The 24,920-nt window shown below is 38.9% G+C and overlaps 1 protein-coding gene across 14 annotated transcripts in view; it reads right to left on the reverse strand.

The window, feature by feature from the left end:
- Neo1 (neogenin 1) overlaps positions 1–24,920 on the reverse strand; it is a 152,448-nt gene that overhangs the window by 39,953 nt on the left and 87,575 nt on the right. For 8 of the 14 annotated variants that reach the window (XM_063266216.1, XM_039082416.2, XM_063266214.1 and 5 more), the window contains exons 8-13: positions 16,447–16,666; positions 12,087–12,241; positions 7,492–7,640; positions 6,951–7,089; positions 4,047–4,096; positions 2,253–2,400 (exon numbers count right to left, since the gene is read on the reverse strand). In XM_063266216.1, the coding sequence (XP_063122286.1) occupies positions 2,253–2,400; positions 4,047–4,096; positions 6,951–7,089; positions 7,492–7,640; positions 12,087–12,241; positions 16,447–16,666 (861 nt within the window). The remainder of the gene's footprint in view (positions 1–2,252; positions 2,401–4,046; positions 4,097–6,950; positions 7,090–7,491; positions 7,641–12,086; positions 12,242–16,446; positions 16,667–24,920) is intronic. The other 6 variants (XM_063266212.1, XM_063266211.1, XM_039082417.2 and 3 more) reach the window with 2 other exon arrangements.

The following is a 24,920-nucleotide window of genomic DNA, read 5'->3' on the forward strand; positions in this document are numbered from 1 at the left end:
AATTCTCAGTGCCTACACCACTCAGGGTAAAACAGCAAAGACTAACCCCTCCCAGGAAGTTAAGAGCTTTTTTGTTTAAGAGCATGAAGGCACCTCTTGGATTATTTAATGCAATCCTGTCAGCCAAAAAAGAAGTCATAGATAATGAAAGAGTAGTTACAAAGGATCAAAATCAGTTGGTTTCAGAAGACACCAAAACCCAGAAAAGAATGTAAAGATGTAACTCCTATCAGGTTACCTTTGTTCTTTGAGACCCGCTCTTACCACAGCTGAAATAATTTCAACATCAAATATGGCCTAGAAATCTATTTTTCAGTAACGAGTTGAACAAGTGTATTTATAGTAAAAGAAGAAATCCCAAACTTTTCTCTTATATAACTCTTTATTTACTACCAGCTTTAATAAAGTATATGATTTACCAATGTAAAAGCAACAAAGATTCACAGATAAAAGTCTACCTACAAAGCAGGACAACAGTTAATATGACCAGTTATGCATCCATTCACATGTACATTTTTAGAGCACTAAAATACAAGATAATGACCATTAAGGTTATGAATATCATCCTAACTATGTCCAAAAAACTGGGATCTCTGGACAGCAGTACAGTACAGAAACCCCAATATAGACTGAGATATTGAAAACATAAGTAAGTAGGCTGGGATGCAAGGTATGCTGCAGCTAAGGTAACCAATCCTGGCACACAGTAAGAAGAGACAGAAGGCTCTGCCCTGTGTGTGTCATCCTAAATGTTTGCCCATAAAAAGCAAAGACAGAGAGGGGAACAATTGGTGGACCCATGTCAATTTACCTCCCCATTTAAAAATTTACTTTTCTTTATTATCTTCTATGTATGGGTGCTCTGCTTGTATGTATGTGTACCATGCATGTGTCTGGTGCCCTCAGAGGCCAAGAGAAGATGTTGGATTCCCTGAGCCCAGACTTAGACTCCACGTGGGAATTGAGACTCTAACCCACGTCCTCTAAAAGAACAGTCAGTGCTTAGTCACTGAGCCATCTCCCTAGGCCCATTACCCATGACCATCTAGTCAGAAAGTACAGGAGAATATTGCATGTGTTTGCAATTATAAAAGAACTAAACCTTAAAATAAACACAAACATGGCTCAATAAGGATCTGAAAGAATCCAATTATCCAGTTGTCACTCCATGGCCTCTAGAAGGCTAAGAATATATGAAAGATCAGGCAAAAGAGATGTGAGTATGAAAAGGCTGAATTCCTCTCCCCTCTAAATAACTGACAGTTTAAGAAGTAAAACTAAGGCACAAAGCAGACATAAAGGTACGGTAATGTGTGTTAAGTGCTACAACAACTATTCTGTCCAGCTACAGATTAACTGTCTAATTCGATGACTGACATGGATTCTCAGTAATCCATTTTGCATATCCCATTAGAAAGCTTCAAGTTAATGCTTCAAACCTCCAAGAATCTTTTTTGTTCACATTGCATATTCAATGTTAGTTCATGCAGATCGCAGCTTTCATCCCTGGATAACGGGGACACACTTCTAGAGAACAGCTATCCTTCCCTCTACAGAGGTTTTGGATGAAGCTTAACTCAGCGGGTACTTCGCTGTGCTCTGAGCACAACGGACGATGCTTTAGCCCTTATTCGTTAGCAACGCCTAGACCCTATCCTCATTTACTTGTTGCCTCTCAAGATTCTCCTGTAAAGGAGTCCGGCCTTGCTTGGCCAGTTCTCACAGTTGTGTAAGAAAGAGAGTTCTTAGTTATCTATATTTTTATTAGATACACATTCGAGTCCATCTGATAAGATATATTTTTTGTTATACATAAAAGGAAAACTATACAAGAGAGCTATTTCTGATAGAATTTTCTAAGACTTTACACTGTGCATAGCAGCACATGTAATTATAATATTGCAGCTATTCAAATATTCTTCAGTTTGGCATGTTTTAAGTTTTGTTAGCAATTTGGTTGAGTGAAGTCTATCTTACATTTTCAGATTACAAAGTATTTTAAACTCCAAAAATGTGGACAGAATAAAAAGGAACTAAAAAATCAAACACAATTCAACCCTTCAGCAATGGGGGAATCCACCAGAGTATCTTCCATTAATTTGTATCAAAAACTGTTTCAATTTTTTGTAAACCATTTTTTAATTTGTTTCTTTAAAACAACTGCTTAGAGCAGTTTTAGATCAGCCTCATTTTAGGTCTAAGGAAGAGCCACATTTTAGCCGCTGACTGTGTATGCAAAGCAGCTTACTTACCTTCAATCAGCTGAGACAGCTGTGTCCCAGTTACCACGGTCTCAGTGACATCACTTTTTCGGGAGGCCTTTCGATACCGAATCTTGTAGCCAGTAATCTGCCCATTTTGTGTGGCTGAGGAAGGGGGCTGCCAGTGGATCACTATACTCTGAGGAAAGGCAGTGCAAAGAAAAGACCGAACATGTCAAAGGGTTGCTCCTGATTGTACACGTTATCAAACCCAATTCACTGCAGAAAGAGGAGAGTGACCATAAAGAGCACTTGGGAATCCCACCAAGTTACTTACTTAATAGTAAAAAAAATTAAATGATTATTTAATAATAATTAATAATTATTTAATAATTAATAAATATTTAATAATAATTAATAATTAATAATTATTTAATAATTAATAATTATTTAATAATAACTTAATTAATTAATAATAACTTAAATAATTCTAACTCACTGGATGTGGTGATGCACATCATTCTTAGCACTTGGGAGACAGAGGCAGGTAGATATCTATGACTTTAGGGTCAGCCTGTGAGTTTAGGGCCAGCTAGAGCTATAGTGAGACTTTTGTTTCAAAACAAAACACTAGCACAATAAACAAACAAAACTTAATTAAATTTAAAAAAAAAAACCCTCAAACTTCTCTAGGGGAGATTATTATGTCTTAAAGCAGTGTACTCTACTAGGCATGTGACATAATGTTGTCATCTACAAAAACTCATGCTTGAGAGCCATGTTACAAGAGAAACTCCCAAAAAGCCCTCATGTTTTAAGTCTATAATTCTTGGGTTAGGCTGCAGAATATCTATCCTAGTGTGCACGCAGCCCATGGACACGGCTTGGACATACTTGCTTGAATCTAGACTTATCTTCTAAGTAAGTATTTTGTTGGAATGAAAACATCAGAAGTTCCAGAAGAGGTTTTATAAGGAAAAAATAAGGCCAGAGGCATACAGATTAGGAAATAAATTATTGTTAGGTATAAGAATTATTTCCTTTCTTGAATGCAAATTAGCTGTAATTAAATAATTTCTGTGGACAGGAGTGGTGGATAGAATGTCTGAAATCCCAAATCTTAGAAGACAGAAACTGTAGGTTTACAAGTTTGAGGCTAGCCTAGGCTATACAGTAAGTTCTAGGCCAGTACACACACACACACACACACACAGACACACACACACACACACACAAAGACCCTGTCAAAAAAACAAAACAAAACAACAAACAAAAACCCTGAAATGAAACAGAAGTGAAAGCTTCCTGATGTAGCCTCCCACAGTACCTTTTGATAAGATTTCTTTACTTATGCTGCCCGGGGGGATGTGGGGGTGTGGGTAATCTGAAAGGCACACATGGCTGATATACATGAAACTGAACCAGGAGGGATGCTGTGAACAGATGTCTATTCCTATCTGTCTTTGGTTTATACTAGCATCATGTTACCATAAGCAACCTATTTTCTTTGAATGATTCTGTATGGTTAAGATCTAAACTGTCATATTTATGTAACAGAAAAAAATTTTAATAGAAAGCTAAAAAGGTTTTAGCATAAGAGAAAGGAAAGAAACAGTAAACAAGTGAGTTCTTATCTCAGCTTTATTATGCCTAAGCTGTCTTGTTTTCCTGTTTGATTTTAGGTGTTTTCAGTTACATTCTAATTTCAGGTTCGTATTTCTCAAAGCAAATGAATTACTACAACACTGACATTCACTGTTCTGATGTTTGACCAAAGAATTTCTGGCTCTCTACATCCCTCTGAGGCTCAGGGTGCCAGTAAAGTGAATAGAAGTAAAGCCTTACCTTTGAATTTCTCACTTCTAAGGACAGATTCTGAGGAGCAGCACTGGGCACTAGACAGGTTTAAGAAAAAAAAAAAGGAAACAATTCAACTATCCACACATCACCCATCATGAGGGTCTCAACCCAGCTAACTGTGTCTTACGTTAATAGCGCTAGGAGGTGAAGTGTGGCCATCCTTTATTCATATGAGCATCCACCCTTTCTCAAATCAGGTTAAAATTCTGGAAATCAGATACTTAGTTCAGGAATATAAGGAGTTCTGAACCCCTAGGCCAGCAGTTCTCAACCTGTGGGTCGCAACTCCTTGGGAGGTCGAACAACCCACACACAGAGGTCACATCAGATATTTACATCACGATTCATAATGGCAGCAAAATTAGTTATGAAGTAGCAGTGAAATAATTTCATTGTTGGAGGTCACCACAGCACGAGGAACTGTACTAAAGGGTCAAAACATTAAGGAAGGCTGAGAACACTGCCCTAGAGTCTGAACTTTTCTAGACTTAAGAGATATTCTGAGTACCCACTATGGGAAGAGCCACACATTTTCTGGAACTGAGTGCAATAAATGTGGCAAGTGACCAGAATTAGGTAATGACAGTATGGACCAAGACGAGAAGATGGACACAGCGAGTTTGGTTTTCCTGTCCCAAAGTGGTTTACAAGACAGTTCTCAAGAGGAGAAAGATATTTCAACAAGGAAAGCTGTAATCAGTGAACTATCTGGCTCCCCAGTGCACCAGTGTGTCAGACAGCAGGCATGAAGAGTTTGGGTCTGTTAGTGAAACAAAGTTATATAACCAAAGTTCTTAATATTCTGGAACTTAACAAAGGAGGTCTAAAAGTTGATGGCTCATATACTCTCCCTTCATGTGATGACAGACAGCAAAGAAAACTCAAGCAGACCTAACTGGTTTGCTCTCTATCACTAGTTGCTAACTCTAGCTCTTCATAACCAATCTTCTCATTAGGACTTTTCAATTCCCTATCATCTGGTGACTCCACACTGAAATAAGGACCTACTGAGCTGAATGTGCCTTGTTCCCAGTCCTAACGTGCTGGGAAAATGATATGGCTTCAAGTCAGAGGTTCAGCTGTAGAGATCTGAAGTAGGGCCCACCTATTCTATTCTATTCACCTATTCCATGTTAAAAAGTAACTTAGCCATAGAGACATTCAACATAACTTGTGTCTGTGTGATCCCCACCCTCAAAGTTAAGATTTGTTAAAAGCTACTGTGTAGCAGGAACTCACTCCTCATAGCTCTCACGGGAGTTTACTGCTGTTTTCATTTCATGTACATGTTTTTTACAGATAAACTTCTCTAGTTTACTTGATCAAGGCATTCCTTTTAGTAGGCTTAAGATCTGGGATTTACCTTACTCCAAAATGCTGCCTGAAAACCCCATGTTAAGGAACTTCATTCCACTCAGTTTCCATAGTGCTGTGGTCAATAGGTCAACTTTAAGATCAGTTAAAATTTGGCTTACATGTAAATTAAAAGGCTGTAAAACCCTTTTTCTCTTAAATCATGACCAATTGGATATAAAGTTGGATAGATTAACTATAACTAGTCTTTTGTTTTTCCTTTTTAATCTGAAAAAAAGTCAAGTCCAGGGGTTGGGGATTTAGCTCAGTGGTAGAGCGCTTGCCTAGCAAGCACAAGGCCCTGGGTTCGATCCTTAGCTCCGGAAAAAAAAAAAAAAAAAAAGTCAAGTCCAAAGAAAGGAATACTAAAATGAACATTGTATTCTCTACTGAATTTTTCTCGCTCTAAGTGCACACTGAGAACTCCATAGGTACAGGTTTGTCTACCATATATTGCTTCTGAATTATCTGAGAGATGGCTGTAAGTCACTGTGACAGATTATTCTGAAATGGTTTACATTTGTCTCAATATCTGAATAACTGAATTCAATAGTTCACTATTTCCTGAGAAAAACAGCAGGCTCCAATCAAACTAAAATACAAAATTCACATTTGGAAGCTGTAGTTTTGATTAAAAAATGGTATCAAATATATATAATAACATGTCCAATATTTAGCATTCTTAAAACTGGATCTAGTAAGTGTGCCAGCAGTGTCCTACATAGATGTTTTTGTTTCTGGTATCCAGGAACCAAAGATCACACATATTTTACAGTCTATGTCTTACTCTCCTTTAATTTAGATGCTTTTTCTATAAGATATAATATATTATAAGAGTATATTATAATATATTATAAGAGGCCATCTTTAACGCTAAAGGCCATCTAAATTTTTTTAAAAAGTTGCAGAACTTCTCTCAATTTGACGTGTCTGCTTGTTGCATCGTAATTTGGATTGAAGTTAAGTATTTTGGGTAGGAAAACAGAGGTCAAAACTGTATCTCTTCATGGACTACAAACCATGCATATATGCTGCTGCTTCTTCTTTTTTTTTTTTTAATTTTCTTTTTTTCGGAGCTGGGGCCCGAACCCAGGGCCTTGCGCTTGCTAGTCAAGTGCTCTACCACTGAGCTAAATCCCCAACCCCATGCTGCTTCTTTATTACTGACGTAACGTTTGACCTCTGCTTAAGGGAAAAGAACTGTAGCTCTTACATTTTTAAATATGAGTGGTACTTCCAGTAGGCTAATCATCCTATAGCCATAAAAAGGTCTGTGCTGTAAACAAGCAACAGAATTTATCTCCTCAGAAGACTGTACTAAAAACACCAAGAACCCATTCTGTATTAGATACTACGTGCTCTGTGTTTTCCAGTCAAGTTTACAGCAATGCTGGTGAAATTGGTGTTACCTGAAGTTTACATGTAAGAAAAAAACACTTTAAAAAGTGAGTTAATCATCAAGAGGTACAATGGGGATAAGAATAAAAGTTTCTTTACATCAAAGCACATGGTTTTATTGATTAGGAAAAAGCTTACCATCTGATAATGTTCGAACAGCAACATCCTGTGTAGACACTCCAGGACCATGTTTATTGTAGGCCACCACTCGGAAACTATATTCCGTGTATTTCTTCAGTCCATTAATAGTATAGGAGTGACTTGAAACATCAACATCCTTGAATGAAATGGAATATGCATCTGTACATACATACCCACACACACAGAGACCTCAAGCCAAAAGAAATGCTACAAAATGAACAAATGCTGCACAATACAGTTTTAACCCTCTTACAGAATGTTATCTATAGCGAAAGCAGATTAGTTAATTATAAACAATAGAAGTTTATTTAGAAATATTATTTGATGTTTAACGACCCTTGCTGGTAAAAACTTCAAAATAAATCAAATCACTTTTGATTTCTTCAACTGATCATAGAGCTTTGTAAGATTTGGGGTGGAGGCTACAGTATTAGCATATCCTGTATGCTAGGCAGTTGTTCTACCACTGAGCTGTATCTCTACCCCTTTAGTTTTTAGAAACTAATGGTCCCCCCTAAAAAACCATATCACTTTATACCTGTTCTTTATCCGTTCCTTTTTCCATGTAGTACAATTTGTAATTTTGAATTTCCCCATTGCCAGATAATGGTGTTTCCCATGTGACAGTGATAGAAGTAGGTGATGTTGCATAAGCTCGGATATTAGGTGCTGGGCCAGGGAGCTGAACTGAAAAGAGAATTCCAAGAGATCAAGATATAAATCAGACTTACTGCAGTTCACAATAGCCATTCTCAGCAATACTGTTACAAAGCCCACGTTTTAGAAACAATAAAAGCTAAAAAGACAATTGACTTTAAGTATTTTTAAGATCCATATGTTTTCCTTTACATAACTCAAAGCCAGAAATGAAGTACATTCAATTTATTAAAAATAAGAAAAATACACAAAAGAATTCCTGTGATTTACAAACTCTCAGAAGTGCATATGTATATACACACTCTCTTACCACACAGAGCTGTGTGGGAGCCAGAGGTCAGTGTCAGAAGTCTTCCTCTATCATGCTCTACTGCCATGCTCTGCGACAGGGTCTCCCACTGAGCCTGAAGCTTATCTGTTTCAGCTTGGCTGGATGACCCAAGTTCCTGGCATCTATCTGCTCCCTTCCCCCATCCCTTAACTTGAGCTGCAGGTGTGTGCCTAGGTTTATGTGGGTACTGAGGAATCCAAACTCAAGTCCTTAGACTTGCACAATAAATATTTGAGCCCTCTTCTCTAGCCCCAAATTCTGGTTTTGTAGAGGGATAAGGCAGCATATAAAAGCAACCTCCACTGGAAGAGATCTTTCTGCTGTTGAATACTAAGCAGGTTCTGGGAACACAGTGATAGGCAGAAGCCCCATTCACAAAGAACTCAGTTTAGCACAGATCAGGTACAATAATAAATGCTGGCAGATTCATATGGTGGCTGTAATGAAAGAGTAGAGAGCACAGGATTCTGCTATGTGAAGGGTTGCTTAGGGAAGGGAAGAGAAGAGCTGTGAGGATTTCTTGTTATTACAAAAAATGGTTTTTTAGACATCTGCGAGAATATTATTTGTCACTGGGGCAATCTGGGGGATAGGTGGAAAGACAATGTTATATGACTTGTATGGTTGTACCACAGAACGGATGTTGGAGAAATAATATTGAAAACAAGAGCCAGACAGGGAGGAACGTTTGATGTCCTACTGTAGGGTTCAGTTTTTCTGACAGGCAGTGAACAGGAGCATGACAGTCAGATCCATGCTTAGAAAGGATGTGTGGACACAAGCACGGAAGAGAAGCAGCAAAGAATAAAACCCGTTAAAGAAATAGCATCAAGTTCAGTAATAGCTACATTTACTGAATGCTTACAATGAGCCAAACATCAATAAAGTTAATGCATTACATGCTTCTTTACTTTTCTTTTCTAATTTAATCTTAGCACTAACCAAAAGAGATGCAAAGTATTACTATTCCCATGAATTTTGAGGCTAAGAACCTTTCCAAGTCATGGGAAATTTATAGTGGTGGAGCCCGAAATTGGACAGTGTTTTAGTCTAAAACGTGACTCATGAAGCGCAGTAAGGAGACTATGATAGTACCTTCAGCAAGGTAGCTGGTCCTTTGTGGACACTGGATCTAACTTCTACAATGGCTCATGTATCAACCCTTTAAGAATATTCTTTTCATCTGATCAGAGTTATTTCCCAAAATATATATTAATCCTGGCTAGCTGCTCAGGTCTATACTTTGGGAGAAATTCTATATTAAAAATAAGTTTTCTAGCATTAATGCCACTATTATAGACACCATTAGATTTAAGGCCAATGAAGGAAAAAATGTTTTAAAAAGCTGGTTTTCAGGGTTGGGGATTTAGCTCAATGGTAGAGCGCTTGCCTAGCAAGCGCAAGGCCCTGGGTTCGGTCCCCAGCTCCAGAAAAAAAAAAAAAAAAAAAAAAAAAAAAGAAAGAAAGAAAAAGCTGGTTTTCTCAAACAACAGCTTTATGCTGTGAGACTTGTTTTGCTTCAGAAGTAGGAAGATCTGAATGTAGTCACTTTAACAGTTGTTTGCTTTATTTAGTCATGAATTGTGCCATTTGTTCAATGTTAACAGCACAGTTTGTGTAGCCTGACAGGTAGGGTTTGCCACACTTTTGTTGCTGTGGAAACTTTCTTCCAACTTAACTAAAGAGAGAGGAAAACAAAATAGGAGAAAAAATAGGGGAAAAAAATAGAAGAACAAATTTTCTTAACATCACCTTCAATATACTCATTGGTTAAGCGTAGGTAGCGAATACGACCCCTGTAAAAGGCACTAATGATCCTTTCAAGTCAGCTGTGCAGTGGTCTAACAAACAAAGTGTGCAAAATGCCCTCCAAAGGCTAATTCAGTGCTCAAACCTCTCCTTACACCCCGCAGCTTCAGGAGGTGCATGGCCCTCTTCACTGCTGGCATCTCTGCTGTCTGTCACATTACAAATTCCAAAGCCTGCACCAGAACCAGTTGTTCCTCCTGCCTATAACCTCATTCAACTACTCTTTCTAAACCAAAGCCTTCAACTAATTACCTTAGTCTCTTTCCATGTGATGGCAGCACCTCACACTACTGTGTATTTAACTGCCTGTCTCTCACAGAAGGTTGAAAATCCCTTGTAAACAGAACTCAAGGCTTACTAATCTTTATATCTGAACTGCCCAACACAATGAAAGGCACACAGTAGGTACACAGTAAGGGCCACTTCTCCTTATGTCTTCTTTCACTTCTAAATTTGACAATGACTCTTTCAGTTCAATGGTTTGACAATTTGAACACAAAGTCTGAAATGTTCATGAAAGCTATAGTCGTCTTTCAAGGGGAATGTGGATATATATATATATATATATATATATATATATATATATATATATATATATATATATATATATATATATATATATACAGGTATTTTCATTTTCAGAAGGTTCACAGCCCCAGGACAGATTTCTGCACCAGATCAAATCCAGTGGTCCTACCTTCATTTTCATCATGACTCACTTTGCATGTGCACTGTTTGATCCTATTTCTGGGATTTGGGTCATCCAGTTTCCCTCCCCAAGAACGCCTGTGCTATGTCAAATGCTTTAAGACCAACCACAGCCTCCTTCTTTTCTGGGATTCTTTCTGTATTTTTATATAAATTCTTCCTTGCTCTGAATTCTAGTCTAGTATCTCTCAATTATGGTGCCTTCCTTAAAAGCAGATGAAGGGGAATGGAGCTTTAAATCTAACGGATAACTCCTACACTTACTCTGAACACAGTCAACTATGAAATTTACCATCCCTACCTCTGTAAAGAGAATGCATTCACCTTAAATCAAGTCTGGACACTCTTCTTGGCCCTGTGTTCTTGCCTAGCATTGACTCATGATTTCATTATCATCAGTTCCGTGACAAAGGACTCATTATTACATTTACTACTGCTTATGCTCAGAAACAAACATTACTTGTTCACCATCTCTGTGTTTCTAGTATTTTGCATAGTACCTGGCATAGGAGGCACACAAACCTTGGATAAGTAAGTTGCTATAACATTAAAAAGTTGAAGGTTCTTAACTTCTTGCCTTTATTTCACCCACCAGGCACAGTTCCTGAATTCTTTCTGTTATATAATTGGTAAATTCATTCTTCTGCGCTTCCAGATAGGGAGATACAAATGTATCTCACGTGCTCACTTCTTCTTCTTCTTCTTCTTCTTCTTCTTCTTCTTCTTCTTCTTCTTCTTCTTCTTCTTCTTCTTCTTCTTCTTCTTCTTCTTCTTTCTTCTTCTTCTTCTTTCTTCTTCTTCTTCTTCTTCTTCTTCTTTTTTTCGGAGCTGGGGACCGAACCCAGGGCCTTAAGCACTCTACCGCTGAGCTAAATCCCCAACCCCACATGCTCACTTCTAAAACAAAGTCTTTTATTTAGGTTTGTGAACAAAGAAAGCTAGTGTAGGTGTCATAAAAGTTAACTAGAGACCATTTTGAGAAAAATATAGCTTATGGCAAGAAGTAATAGTTAAAAATTTTCAAGAAGGAAAAACATTATGATATTTCTTATAAATTCAGGCCTGTAGCTTATAACCAAAAGTTAAGGCATACAGGACCTTTATAGTATAAACCAACCTGACATTTACCTTACTTAGTCACAGAAAGTCTTAGAAATAAAATTAGAGGCAATACCATTGAGCATAAAAGAACACAGATCCAAAGCACAGAGGTTCTATCTATGAGGTGTGATAACATAGGGCACTCCAGCTGGTAACAGTGTCAAATACCCACCACTGTGCAAAGCACTACATTATAGACATGACAGATGTTATAGGAACTGTCCATAAAATAAGCAAGAGGCATTAATAAAGTCATTGAGGAATGAGGTGATGATGTATCTAGGATCATACAGATACATATGATCAGAGAAAGGTTCCACAAGACTTCTGAGCTATTCCTTAAAAGATTGGTATAATATGAATAGGAAAGAAAGCAGAAATATACTGCTGCCCTTTTACTTCTATGTTCAACAAAAATTCATCTTCTCATCTAGAAGGAGCTGAAAGCTGGTATGCAAGACTAAAAGCTGACAGGACTGCAAGCAGCTCTTGTCAGGGCTTGGCCAACAGACAGGTGAAAGACTTACCCTCAGGCTGTGTTTCTACTCGTAGAGGAGCTGAGCTCTCTCCAGAACCATGCTTGTTTTGAGCCATAACTTTGAAGATGTAAACAGTTGCTGGCATTAAGTTTTGAATAGTCACCTGCATCTCTCCTGGCTGACTGGTATTCTCAACACGCTCCCTTTGGATAAAGAAGGGTTAGGAAAGAAACTGATCAATACAGCATAGCTCTAGATAGTTTCAATCTCCAGTTTCTGCGAAAGTCTAACCATTAAGTCACATTTACTCCTAAAAGAGAAACTAAGATTACCAGGCAGAACAGTATAGAAGGCTGACAGAAGAGTGAGTTGTAAATACTTGGCAAGCTGTGAGTGATCTTGCTCAAACATTACTGATATCACTGATTATAGCCAAATACAACTCAGCAGTGTGTGTGTGTGTGTGTGTGTGTGTGTGTGTGTGTGTGTGTGTGTGTGCAACATAACAAAGAAGAGGCCATAAATTGGAAGGGGGACAATGAGAAGAGTTGGGAGGAGGGAAAAGGGAACCCAATGTAACTGTATTTTCATCTAAAAAATTAAAAAACAAAACCATAATTGGTTAAAAAACGAAGTAGTCACAGAATATTTACAGAGGTTGTTACACTGTAGTTGGCTAGGCTACCTAAAAGGAATACTACCATATTAAAAATTATTGTTCAGCAATACCTAAGATATCCATTGTACTATTTTGTCTTTGTCTAAACTTCTAAGTTACCAGATTTAGGGGAAGCATATCAACTTATTTCTTATATTCTGAGGTATCGGAACTGTGATTTGATCACCAATGCTTATTCTGTTTAGTGGGAAGGACTGAACTGTAGAGCACAGGCTATGGCTCACCTGTATTTACATTTTAAACAACATTATTTCCTAGGGAAATAACTGGGGATGGTATTTTACTTGAAACTGAAGGATAAGGCTGCTTCATCTATGCTTACACACTACACAAGCAGGAGGCAGAATGCTCACCTTCAGAAGGACAGTCACACAATTTAAAATTTGCCTTTAACATTTCTGAAATTGTATGTCTTTTGTTTGTTCCTCTCTGAAAGGTGGGGAAATGGGAGAAATCAGTGACACTGTTAAAACCTGAAACATTTCTACAGGATCATGGTTATAAAAAGGAAGTCCGTCATAAGCATGATTCCCAGAGACGAATCCCCATATGAGAAGGCTCTGAGAGACTCGTCTGTATGATCAATTTCTCTTCAGGAGAAAGGAAAGGTGATTTCAGGACGGGAACCAATGATCAACAGAAAGGACTATTTCAGAATACCTGTGTGGTTACACTGGATTGAGGTTTGAATACTACAGCTGAGTCAGAGGACAACGAAAAAAGTGTGTTTTATATTGAAACAGTGTTGAACACAGAGCTAGGAAATCTAATTCTAGTTGTGGTAGGGCTGTTAGCCCATCAAGAGACTCTGATCAAGCCACTAGCTCTTTCTGACCCCTACTTTATTTAGGTATTTAATGAAAGAATGAGATAGGTTAGGCAACTTTTCCTCAAAAGTGCCAGACAGTAAAGCTTATAGGCAAAACACTTGCTTATAAATGCTTAAAAAATTGTTTTAAAATACAGAAACAATTATTAGATCCTGAATCATAAAAATAATAGCTCTGATTCGGCCTGGTGCCCATAATATGCAGCCCTAGAATTAGACTAACAGTTCTAATGTTTCATCCATCTTGAAAATACTATTAATACTTGGAGTAACTCTCAACTCTTCATTTAATAAACAACACCAGAAAAGTACTGGCATTTAAAATAGAGGCATTTAAATGGTAAAAAGGACAGAATGGTAATAAATGTAAATGGTAATATTACAGAGGTATTAAAAAAAAAAGGCACCAAAGGACCCTCAGGACTACACAACGCAAGTGTCAAGCAGAATTACGGCTTATGACCAAGGCACATAGTGCCACCTGGTGGTTGAATGTTTAAATACAGAAGTAGAGAATTTGCCTGTAAGATAGTGGTCTACATTCTTACACTGTATTTTTGTTTATTCTGTGTAAAATAATTTATTACTCTTGTTTAAAGATATAAATATAAGCTCAAAAATGCTAAATAAACTGTTTATATTATAAAACAACATAATCACAACATGGGTTTTCCATTCTAGACATTTTTTATCCCTTCATTGCCTGTATTCAGACATCAAGCTTAATGAAGTAACAAAGCTCAGCCTCCTAAAGCATCTTCTTTGATGTATGTCCACATTTCCTACCCATTTTAAGTCCCTGCTCTTACCTTTATCCAGGCTACCAACTGCTGTATCTCTATCGACATACATGCTCTCTCTAGACTTTTTTCCTTCTCCTATTATAAACTTTAAAAGTGCCCTCAAAATACTGCTAACTGCAAACTGTTAATACAGTCAGAGAGCACAACTGCTTAAAAGTCTAAAATGGGCCATTCTCATTTTATTATGCCCAAATTCTTACTGGTTTTCCAACATGTGGTTCCAAACATGTGTTTTATTTTTAACCTCATACTAATTTCTACCAAAAGTTCTGGGTCAGGGAGATGAGTGTTAAGGTCTCACCACTTTTACTCCAGACATGAAATTGAACTCTGGTGTCACTGCAACTGTCATTGTAAATGTCTCACTTAGCCCACTTCTAGTTCCCAAATGACATCATCAGATTTGTAAAATCTAAAAATTTAACAAAAGTTACTAGGATAAGCTGGATCTAATAAAGTACAAAAGTGAATAGAAACTTGTATGTGGGCATTTAGGGGGGGCCTGAGGGGTGTTATCTGAGCATGACAGAAACCAAGCATAATTATTTGTTTGGGGAATTTATTTATGGCAGATGCATTAATGAAGTCAAAGGCCATGCCGCAGAGATAGTGAGCCTTATGCATAGGAATAACTAGATGCCTTCTTCCCTGTGAACCTACATGGCACTTGCAATTAAGCTGTCAGTCACCTGTAGGTTATTCCGACACTGATACTGAAACTCGCTAAGGTCCATGTGCGGCTACTGCATTCTTCCCCTTTGTGTGTGTAAACTTGGGTTCTGGGAGGTTTTGTTCTTTTATTTCTTACTTTTTGGCTGTTTTAGTTTTCAGGTTTCTTGTTCTCAGCACTTACTACTGTCTAAACTTCCTTTTATCTAATGTCTTCCATGTTCAGTAGACTAGAACTGTGCCATCTTTTTATGTAGAGGACTTTATTTCCTTTTCTTTGTAAAATCTCAAACAACCTGTTTTCAGCCAGCATTATCTGACAAGCAGTCCAATCTATCAAGATAAAGTATATCACTGCAACTTGTGATGAGGCAGAATCACGGGTCCTGCAGCTGCTGAGCTTGGTAGTCTGGCCATATACACAGTACAGTACGACAGTTACAGCACGCTAGCAGGAAAGTAAACTGTACTTCACGTGTTAAGGCCCTAGGCTGAGGACAATGAAATGGTCTACAGAAGTCAGCAGCTGACAAGGGTCTTTCACAGAGCTCATAATCTAGTGGGAAAAGAACGTAAATACACACGAACAACCCAACAACTATTCTCATTATTATAGTCAGTGTCACCACCAGTGGTCTCAAGAGTCACGTGCAGAGGCTGAGGCTGCCTGAGAGCTGCATGGGGCTGACACTGGCACAGAAAGAATAAGGCCTGTAGCTTTAGCTGGAAAGAGGCGAGGAAGAAGAACCCAGAGACTGAAACAAAGGCCCCATGCATAAGTAGACTGGCTTCACTAGAAAATGAGTTTAACTGAGAAGAAAGGAAAATAAGAGCATACACATAAATGAAGCCAAGCAGGGGAGAAAGTGGTCTGGAGATTCCAGACGCCCTCCTGTAAACAACATAAGCTCTTGAGGTGCTGCAGGTACCAGGGCATTGCCCCTAAGTACTCTTGAGACATCAAAAAGACCCTCTAGGTACAAAATCAAATGCACTGACTGATAAGTTATACCGGCTTAATCTCCACACTCTGCTGAATCTTAGGAGAAGGTAGACAGTTCTAGTGTTAAGAGGTGGGTTGGAGTGGCGATGTTCATTCAGCTTACATGTTGACTTGATTTGATTTGAGTCCCTGCACTATAAACCATAAGCAAAACATACCAGGCACAGTCCAGGCTATCTCTGAACGCTTCTACCCAAACAGCTCTATCTGCTTCCTCCCATTTTTTCAGAAAGGTGGGGAAAAATGCTAGAACTTCAATGTGCTTGGAGTCTATATTATGACCTAAATAACACTGGGGAAGACAATTTCAACAATCTTATTTTCCAGATTGAAAACTGGTACAAACACTGCACAATAAAGCAGGGTGAGAATAACCAGGCAGGGGAAGAAGATCAGCCCACTGGCCCTAAACAAGCAGCACTTACCTAGCAACCCCTTCCTTGGTGTAGAACACAGAATAGGTGAGATTGTCTCCATGAGGATCTGATGCAGGTGTACGCCATGTCAATTTAATGAAGCGAGTAGAGACCAGGGAGGCCACGACATCTCGAGGAGCTGAAGGTAGTGGTCCCGTTGTGGCTGGTGCTAGATGGTCAGTAGTGGCACTGGTCAGTGAAGTGGGAGGTAATGTTGGGATGGCAACATCTTGTCATGTGCAAACATTGGGGAATATGAAGGGCAAACCACGACGGTTTTTAAAGAGAACAGAAAAACAAAAAACAAAAAAAGAAATAAACAAAACCACGATGGGAAATAAAATAAAATGAATGAACATAAAAAAGGCCATTAAACTGAAGGCTAACATGCAGGCCAGGGGTAACTACTGCAAACTAATGGGGATATTCAAGACACACCACTGTAGAACACACAGGTTTTCTGATCTGATAAGGGTTGTGGGTAAGGAACAGGGAAAAGACAGTTGAGAATAACATATCTTAAAGGACACAGCAATGCCCAAGTAATTTTCTTAATATTGAAAGCAGCATGCAATATGTGTCGAATTCTACATATAACTCTCATAGTTTGGTGGACTCTGAGTATTTTCTACTTTACCAAAATATGGAAAAACCTATCTGTGACTATAGCATAGATACTCCTCATTACACTCAACAAAGGGCCCCAGGGGAAAGTCTTGGAGTGGGGGTATATGACTTCATTTATTGTTTCAGCTTTACAGGAGATTAGAAAGCTACACTTTCAACTTTAATATTAAGCTGTGTTATTCAAATTGGCAATACCCAGGGAAGTGCCAACTTCCCTCATCCTGATAAATTACACTTCAATTGTCATTATGTCAATCTGATTAGCTATAACACTACCCAAACTCAAAATTCCAAGACTACAAAAACAATATAGGTAACCTAGGATCCTCTGCCAGGATCTTCACCATGACGTAAACAGCTACAGACGTGCATGCAGTGCTGGGTGCAAGAGACGAAGCAATGCAAGCACTAAGCAGTTACGGCTAAGCTGCTCTTCCTGAGGTGCCTGTCTCATTAGACAGTTCTGATTTTAGAAATTTTATTCATTGTACTCAACCTAAATCTTCCCTTTAGAGACAAAAGTACAGATTTAATCTCCCTCACACACATACCCAACCCCTCAGAGAGGGTCTCACGTTTAAAAAAAAAAGTTACTATAAACTTCCTGGGGAAATTGGTAAAAAACAGGCAGAAAAGATAATTTGTAGACTTTGTTTCTCCCACATCCACCATTTGTGGAGACTGAGCCCAGGGCCTCCAGTGGACTAGATAAGCACTCAGAGTTATCTCTTACATAGTTTTCAATTAAGTGGTAAGGCAATAAGGCAAACAGTCTCCTAGAGGTATCTGAGCGTTTTCCACATGAAACTCTGCTTCCTTGTGTGGGCCAGTAAATCAAACAACAGTTCTGTATGTGTATTACCATACTGTCTCATCATACAGAGGACGACATCTAGAGGAGCTACAACCACAGGGCCTGGGTCACAGAAAGCGGTAGAGAATGCCCGAACTGACTTCTAGTGTAAAGGCCCTCAATGTAGCCAGCAGGAGGTGCACACTTCACTTCTAGCGTGGCTCTGTCACTTGGAAATCACTTATTCTTTCTTGTCCTCTCCTCTTTATGTTTACTCTTTGATAGACTCAATCTATTAAAATGTAACATTATGAAGTTTTCTTCAGCTGCAAGCACAAACTTACTGAGACACATAGCCTAATACAAAAAGCAGTGCTCACAGAGTTCTAGTGCATTTCTGTTACACAAAACATTTGACTTTAAAATCAACCTATCTAAGACTTCCACAAAATTAAAATGTCTGGAAACTACTCCAAGACTTTTATACATGTCAATCAATCATCACAGACTCACAGTCTAAGTGAAACCACAGACCTTGAGGCCAAATATATGTGATTAAAATCTTTGAAAAATTATGCTGTTTCGTTGTCCTTCTGCCATCAGAATTTACTTCTGAGAGTTCAAAGGTCTGATCACTCACTCTGCTCCAAAACTTCCCACAGCATAAGCCTGAAAACCTCAGCACCAGGCTCACGGTTTTCCATGGGTTGATCCCAATCTAGTTTCCCAGCCTAGGGTGATATTGTTGTGTCATGGCACACACCCTACCATGCTGTATTCTGGATCTTTCTGGCTCACTGCACAAGAATGAACCTTTCAACTTCTCTGTTCACACTGTTTGCATGTCTATAGCAACAGGCACAGGCCAGTTTGGGACTGACAGCTTCACTTAACTAACACATGACACACACCTGAAGCTGCTTTTAAAGGTTGAAATCATTACATTCTGTGTTGGACATGTTGCCCTTGGTTAAGAGGATCCAATCACTCTAACTTGACACCTACTTAAGTCAGTGAAGTGAGGTGTGAGTAGGCACATTTAAATTTTCATTTTGAAATACAAAATGTGTGTGTGTTTTTAAATTTCTAAATTCCTTCAAAAGACAAGAGAGTGTCTGGGAAAGGTTCTTTCTCTGTAACCCTTTATTTCCTCATGTAAAGAACTCTATTATATTGGTAAGTCTCAGGGATGTTCATGGTGACATTGCCTAGAATTGGGTGAGATTTACATAATGCATGAGTGCCAACAAAGGTACACTCCATACACCATCACATTTATGATACGTTAGTAAGGATATGAGAAAGGATTCAACATTCCCAACTGCTACAAAGCATACCATACGTATGGAGAAAGAGAGAGAGAGAGAGAGAGAGAGAGAGAGAGAGAGAGAGAGAGAGAGAGAGAGACTGTGTGTATATGAGAGACACAGAGATACATGGGAGCCAATTCTACAGGAGAAAAATAACACTTCTAAATCTTAATCATGGAATCTTTTCCCCCCGAAACAGTAATCCATTCCAGGCATCCTAGATTAAATACCACCCAAGATCCTGTACTGCAGAGAGCCTACTGAAAAGAGCCTCTGTGCTTGGAAGCTGCTCAGTTGTTCAGCCATGCTGAGTAGTCAACTTCATGCTTTTTATTGTAAAGGCACAGTAAGCCAATTGTAAAAACAACTTACAACAAGCACAAGTGTGAAAGTAGAAGAACTAACGTTTTCCTTTCCTGTAGAGGGCACGAGGGCCTTGGACTCAAGAGAAGCACTATGGGAACCAGGAATGTCAATCATGAGGGGTATCTCCTCTGTGGAGAAGAGAAATCAAATACCTGCATTCCACCCAGAAAGCTGAGAGCAGAGGCTGTTAATGACCTGGTGACTTTTTCGCTAACTATGGAGGCAGTCCTCACCCAAATGTTCCAGAATGCTTATCCCACACTCTTCCATCTCTATACCATTACCCATCCTTAGGGGAGATCACAGAAGGATATCCCAGATTCTCCCTCTCTAGACCATTACCTTAGGGGAGATCCCTCATGTCTGCTATTGGTCAGAGACCACACTAGACTCTAGGCCTTTTATCTATAGAAACCACCCTCATGGTCACATGTACTTTGAAAGAGTTTCTATGTAGTCAACATCTTAAGCTTTATTGTGCATCTGGAAGTGGACTGATTGTTGCCTGGACACCTTTTCCCATATTGCATATGTTTTAAACATGCTGACAATGAACCACCTGGCATTAGACTCCTGGAGGTCTGATCCAGGTTGATAAAGTTAATCTAGTTTTCATTCCTATCTCTTATGTGGTCCCTGACACCCGCAGGGACCCCCTCACTTTCTATTACATTTAACTATTTTCAGTAGAATGTAGTTGGTATCTTCATATCTTCTGAAATATTTCTTGGGATCTCCTTTCTTCTCTCTCCTAAACCCTTTCCCTGTCTTCCTCTCCTCAACTTCCCAGGAGTCATGACGTGAACAAGCTCTGCTAGCACTCTCCGTATGATAGATATACTTGGCTGCAGTAAGCCCAAAGCAACAGTGCTACATGGACTACAACTCTACGAGCATGAGCAGACACACTTCCTTCTTTTAGGTAGTTTCCACAAGCATTCTACCACAACGATAGAGGGCTGATCAATACCGATGTCTTTACAGTCACACACTAAATAAGGACATGCAATGATGCCAAACACGTTGCTTCACAAACTTGTGTAACATATGGCTAGAAGAGACTCCCACATCTGTATTAAAACCGAATTTCAACATTCCCAACTGCTACAAAGTATTTCCAAGCATAGTCCTTTTATCATTCCTTACACAGATGTTTGCTTTTTGTTTGATTTTAGGTTTTTTGTTTTTCTTTTCTTTTTTTTATAGTCTCTCTTTTTTTAAAAAAAAGATTTAATTATTATAAAAAAGTATACTGTAGCTGTCTTCACACATACCAGAAGAAGGCATCAGATCCCATTACACATGGTTGTGAACCATCATGTGGTTGCTGGGATTTGAACTCAGTACCTCTAGAAGAGCAGTCAGTGAGCCATCTCTTAATGACTGAGCCATCTCTCAGCCAGTTTTTGGTTTTTCTATACAGGGTTTCTCTGTGTACCCCTGGCTGGCTAAAATTCACTCTGTAGACCAGGCTGGCCTCAAACTCACAGAAATCTGCTTGCTTCTGCCTCCTGAGTGCTGGGATTAAAAGCATGCACCACCATACCTGGCTTAAGAACTATTCTCAAATAATAAACAGGACATTATAAATTCTATTTTGTATTAAACAAAAAAGTATTTTAAGTAAATCAAAATGTATTACGAAATAAGGCAGATAAGAGGAAAGTAAATTTAATGGAAGAAATTCTGGAATCCTAAGTAATTCAAAGGGGCTGACTGAAAAGACACAAATCAACTGATTTTGAGGAGCTGTCAGGACATTTGGAAGCAGGAATGACATGTATAAGAGAAAGTAGACAGAAGTTTTTAAAAGGATCCTGCAGAGCATTTATACTCAGGTAATCAGAGGAGACCAGAATGGAGACAGAATAGAAGTCACACCATCAAGGTTAACATGACCGAACAGCAAGGCAGACCAACAAACATCACGCACTCCTCACACAGGAGCATGTCAAGGTCACTTACCATTGTACGGAAGGAAAGAAAAATCACATCAGCATAATCATAAGACAATCAGAGACCATTATACTTTGACCAAAACTTTGTAAGTGTTGAAGATATTATAGATCAGAAGTCTACAGAACTGACCAGTTGAAAGAGACAGACAGAACATAAATGCAACATGGTGCTCCAAAAGAGTGGAGGAGAATGAATTCCTACAACTCTCCAGAGCTTCTTTCCTGTACATTTCTCTCATGTAGCCTGCTCTGTAAATTCCAACTGCCTTTCTAAACCTGACTCTTCCACCTAGTTCTGTGACCTTGTAGGTGATCTGCTCCCTGCTCCAGACCTAAGGGTGCCCTTACCCACCCTGGGCAGCAGGAAGTATTCTGATACCTAATCATAGTGACCTTGATCCTCGAATGCTTGCAAAATGTTTAAAATATTTCTTTTATATTCTTTGTCTACTTTGTTTATTGTCTGGTTGTTTACTGCAGAAGTAAGTTCAATATTCTATTATAGTTGTGTGTGCTTTAAAAATACTGCAAAAGTTATTAAGTAATTTCTCTCAAAGAAGTAATACAGTAATAAAAGATGCTGGATTGTGGTACTAACCATAAGTAATTATGTACAACAAACACAAGTACAGACTTCAAGGATAGTTTGTATCTTTTAAGAAAAGGTGAGAGAATGTATTCAAAGCGAACTTCAATTATCCAACATTTTGCTTGATAAATGATATGCTATTAATTTCTTGATGTTAATACTTTATTTCCACTATAAGAAGAAAGGATAATTACAGTTAAAACAAACACACATAAATGGGGGGAGGGGCTGCTGACACATACCTGTCAGCACTTGGGAGGTGAGACAGGAAGAACCTGGATTCTATACTAGACTTGGTATCTAGACAAGGAGACCCTGACTAAAAGTACAACAAATAAAGCCACCTAAGTGGAGGACAAAGGTCATCTGGAAACTGTAGAGCAGTTGCCTAGTATTCTGAGGACCTTTCTTGTTGCTGTGAGAAAAATACCTGTCAAAAGCAACTAAGGAAGAAAGGGTTTACTTGGGCTCATGACACATAATAGCAGAGAATTATGGCAGTAATACAGACCAATTTTAGCTGTGGCAGCAGGAGAATGATCACATTATATTTCAGTCAGGAACTAAAAGATGAATGCATTGTCAAAACAATGACAGAGTCTTGTTAGGCATTCCAGGCTACTTTCTATGGTTACAGGGAACATTCTTTTTTTTTTTTTTAAATCTTTATTAACTTGAGTATTTCTTATTTACATTTTGATTGCTATTCCCTTTCCCGGTTTCCCCTAATCCCTCCCCCTCCCTTCTACATGGGTGCTCCCCTCCCCACCCTTCCCCCATTACCACCCTCCCCCACAACAATCACGTTCACTGTGGGGTTCAGTCTTGGCAGAACCAAGGGCTTCCCCTTCCACTGGTGCTCTTACTAGGCTATTCATTGCTACCTATGAGGTGGGAGCCCAGGGTCAGTCCATGTAGTGGCTTAGTCCCTGGAAGCTCTGGTTGGTTAGCATTGTTGTTCATATGGGGTCTCAAGCCCCTTCAAGCTCTTCCAGTCCTTTCTCTGATTCCTTCAACGGGGGTCCCATTCTCAGTTCAGCGGTTTGCTGCTGGCATTCACCTATGTATTTGCTGTATTCTGGGTGTGTCTCTCAGGAGAGATCTACATCCGGTTCCTGTCGGCCTGCACTTCTTTGCTTCATCCATCTTATCTAGTTTGGTGGCTGTATGTGTATGGGCCACATGTGGGGCAGGCTGTGAATGGGTGTTCCTTATGCCTCTGTTCTAAACTTTGCCTCCCTATTCCCTCCTAAGGGTATTCTTACAGGGAACATTCTTAATCACAGCCAGGTTCTTCACAATGAATGTAGGAACAGTTTCCCTAAGAGCATCACCATTTTAAGAATAAAGCCAGTAGATCTGTGACATTGGTAAATTTGGTACCATGTCTAACAAAAACCTAAAGACACCCGGTCATTCCTCCGTGTATCTATCAGGCAATGTCTTCACAACACCAGCAAGGGGAGACAAGCTATTTTTATAATTGCCATTGGAAAACCAATCAAATTGTTAGAGATGCCATTCTAAATTTGCCAAAAACTGTGTATATTAAAGTTCACACAGCTCAGTACTCATCCTGAGAATTTCTCTCTTGGGTCCTATTCCACAATTCTGAAAGCACAGTTCATTTTCCCTACAGCAAACAGCTGAAAAGCAGCAATTAAAAACAAACAAGCTTTTGAGATGCACAGAGCAACAACTAGAATTCAATAAAACACTACTCCAATAGATGAAAGAGGTGCGGGAAAAGCATTTGCACTCAGTCAGGGAAACAACTGTACTGGGCTATTAGTCACAGTACTTTATTAAAAATAAAAACAGTAATAGGACAAGAGAAAAGCCACATATCCTTTGCTCCTGAGAGTCACTTGTCACATAAAGGAGCCACTGGAAAGTATGCGGTAGTTATGACTTCAAGCTGTATGCAGTGCTCCCAGTGGTGTCTTTCAGGGTATTGGACAAGTTTCACAGCTTGGTAGTGAGATGCATAAGAGATGACAGAGACATCTTATAATAAAATTTATCATTATTCCCAAGTTTTGAATATGATAGAGACAAAAGTTAGAGTAAAGGAATAATGCTGTATAATTATGACTGAGAAGAATCTTCATACACTGTCACAATCTAATTTACAAACATTCGTCAGGACAAGAATAATTTTTTTTTAACAAAGCTCAGGTAAGTATTTTTTTTTTATTAATTCTAACATTCTGATTTTCAGGTAGAAAAATGTCTAATAATTTTCAAGGATCCTACGCTTAGAATAGGGCTTACTTGGGATGGAGAGATGACTTGGTGGTTAAAGCACTGACTGCTCTTCCAAAGGACCTGGGTGCAATTCCCAGCACCCACATGGCAGCTCATAGCTGTCTGTAACTCCAAGATTTGACACCCTCACACAGACATATGTGCAGACAAACACTAACACACATAAAATGTAAAAGAGGTGGGGAGGGGAGGCTGGCAAGATGGTTCAGTGGTCAAGAACACTGGCTGCTCTTCCAGAGGTCCTGAGTTCAATTCCCAGTAATCACATGGTGGCTCACAACCATCTGTGATGGGATCTGATGCCCTCTTCTGGCCTGCAGGTGTACATGTAGATATTATATACATAAAATAAATACATCTTTAAAAGAAGATTAAAAAATAAGGCTTACTTGAAGTGGCACACTCTTTAAAGAAGATGTATTTATTTTATGTATGTGTTTGCACTACAGCTCTCTCCAGACACACCATTGTAGATGGGTGTGAGCCACTATGTGGGTGCTGGAAGTGCAGTCAGGGCTCTTAACTGCTGAGCCATGTCTCCAGCCTTGACACACACTTTTTTGTTATGTATT

The sequence above is a fragment of the Rattus norvegicus genome, chromosome 8 (genome assembly GCF_036323735.1).
Source record: "Rattus norvegicus strain BN/NHsdMcwi chromosome 8, GRCr8, whole genome shotgun sequence".
Lineage (NCBI taxonomy): Eukaryota > Metazoa > Chordata > Mammalia > Rodentia > Muridae > Rattus > Rattus norvegicus.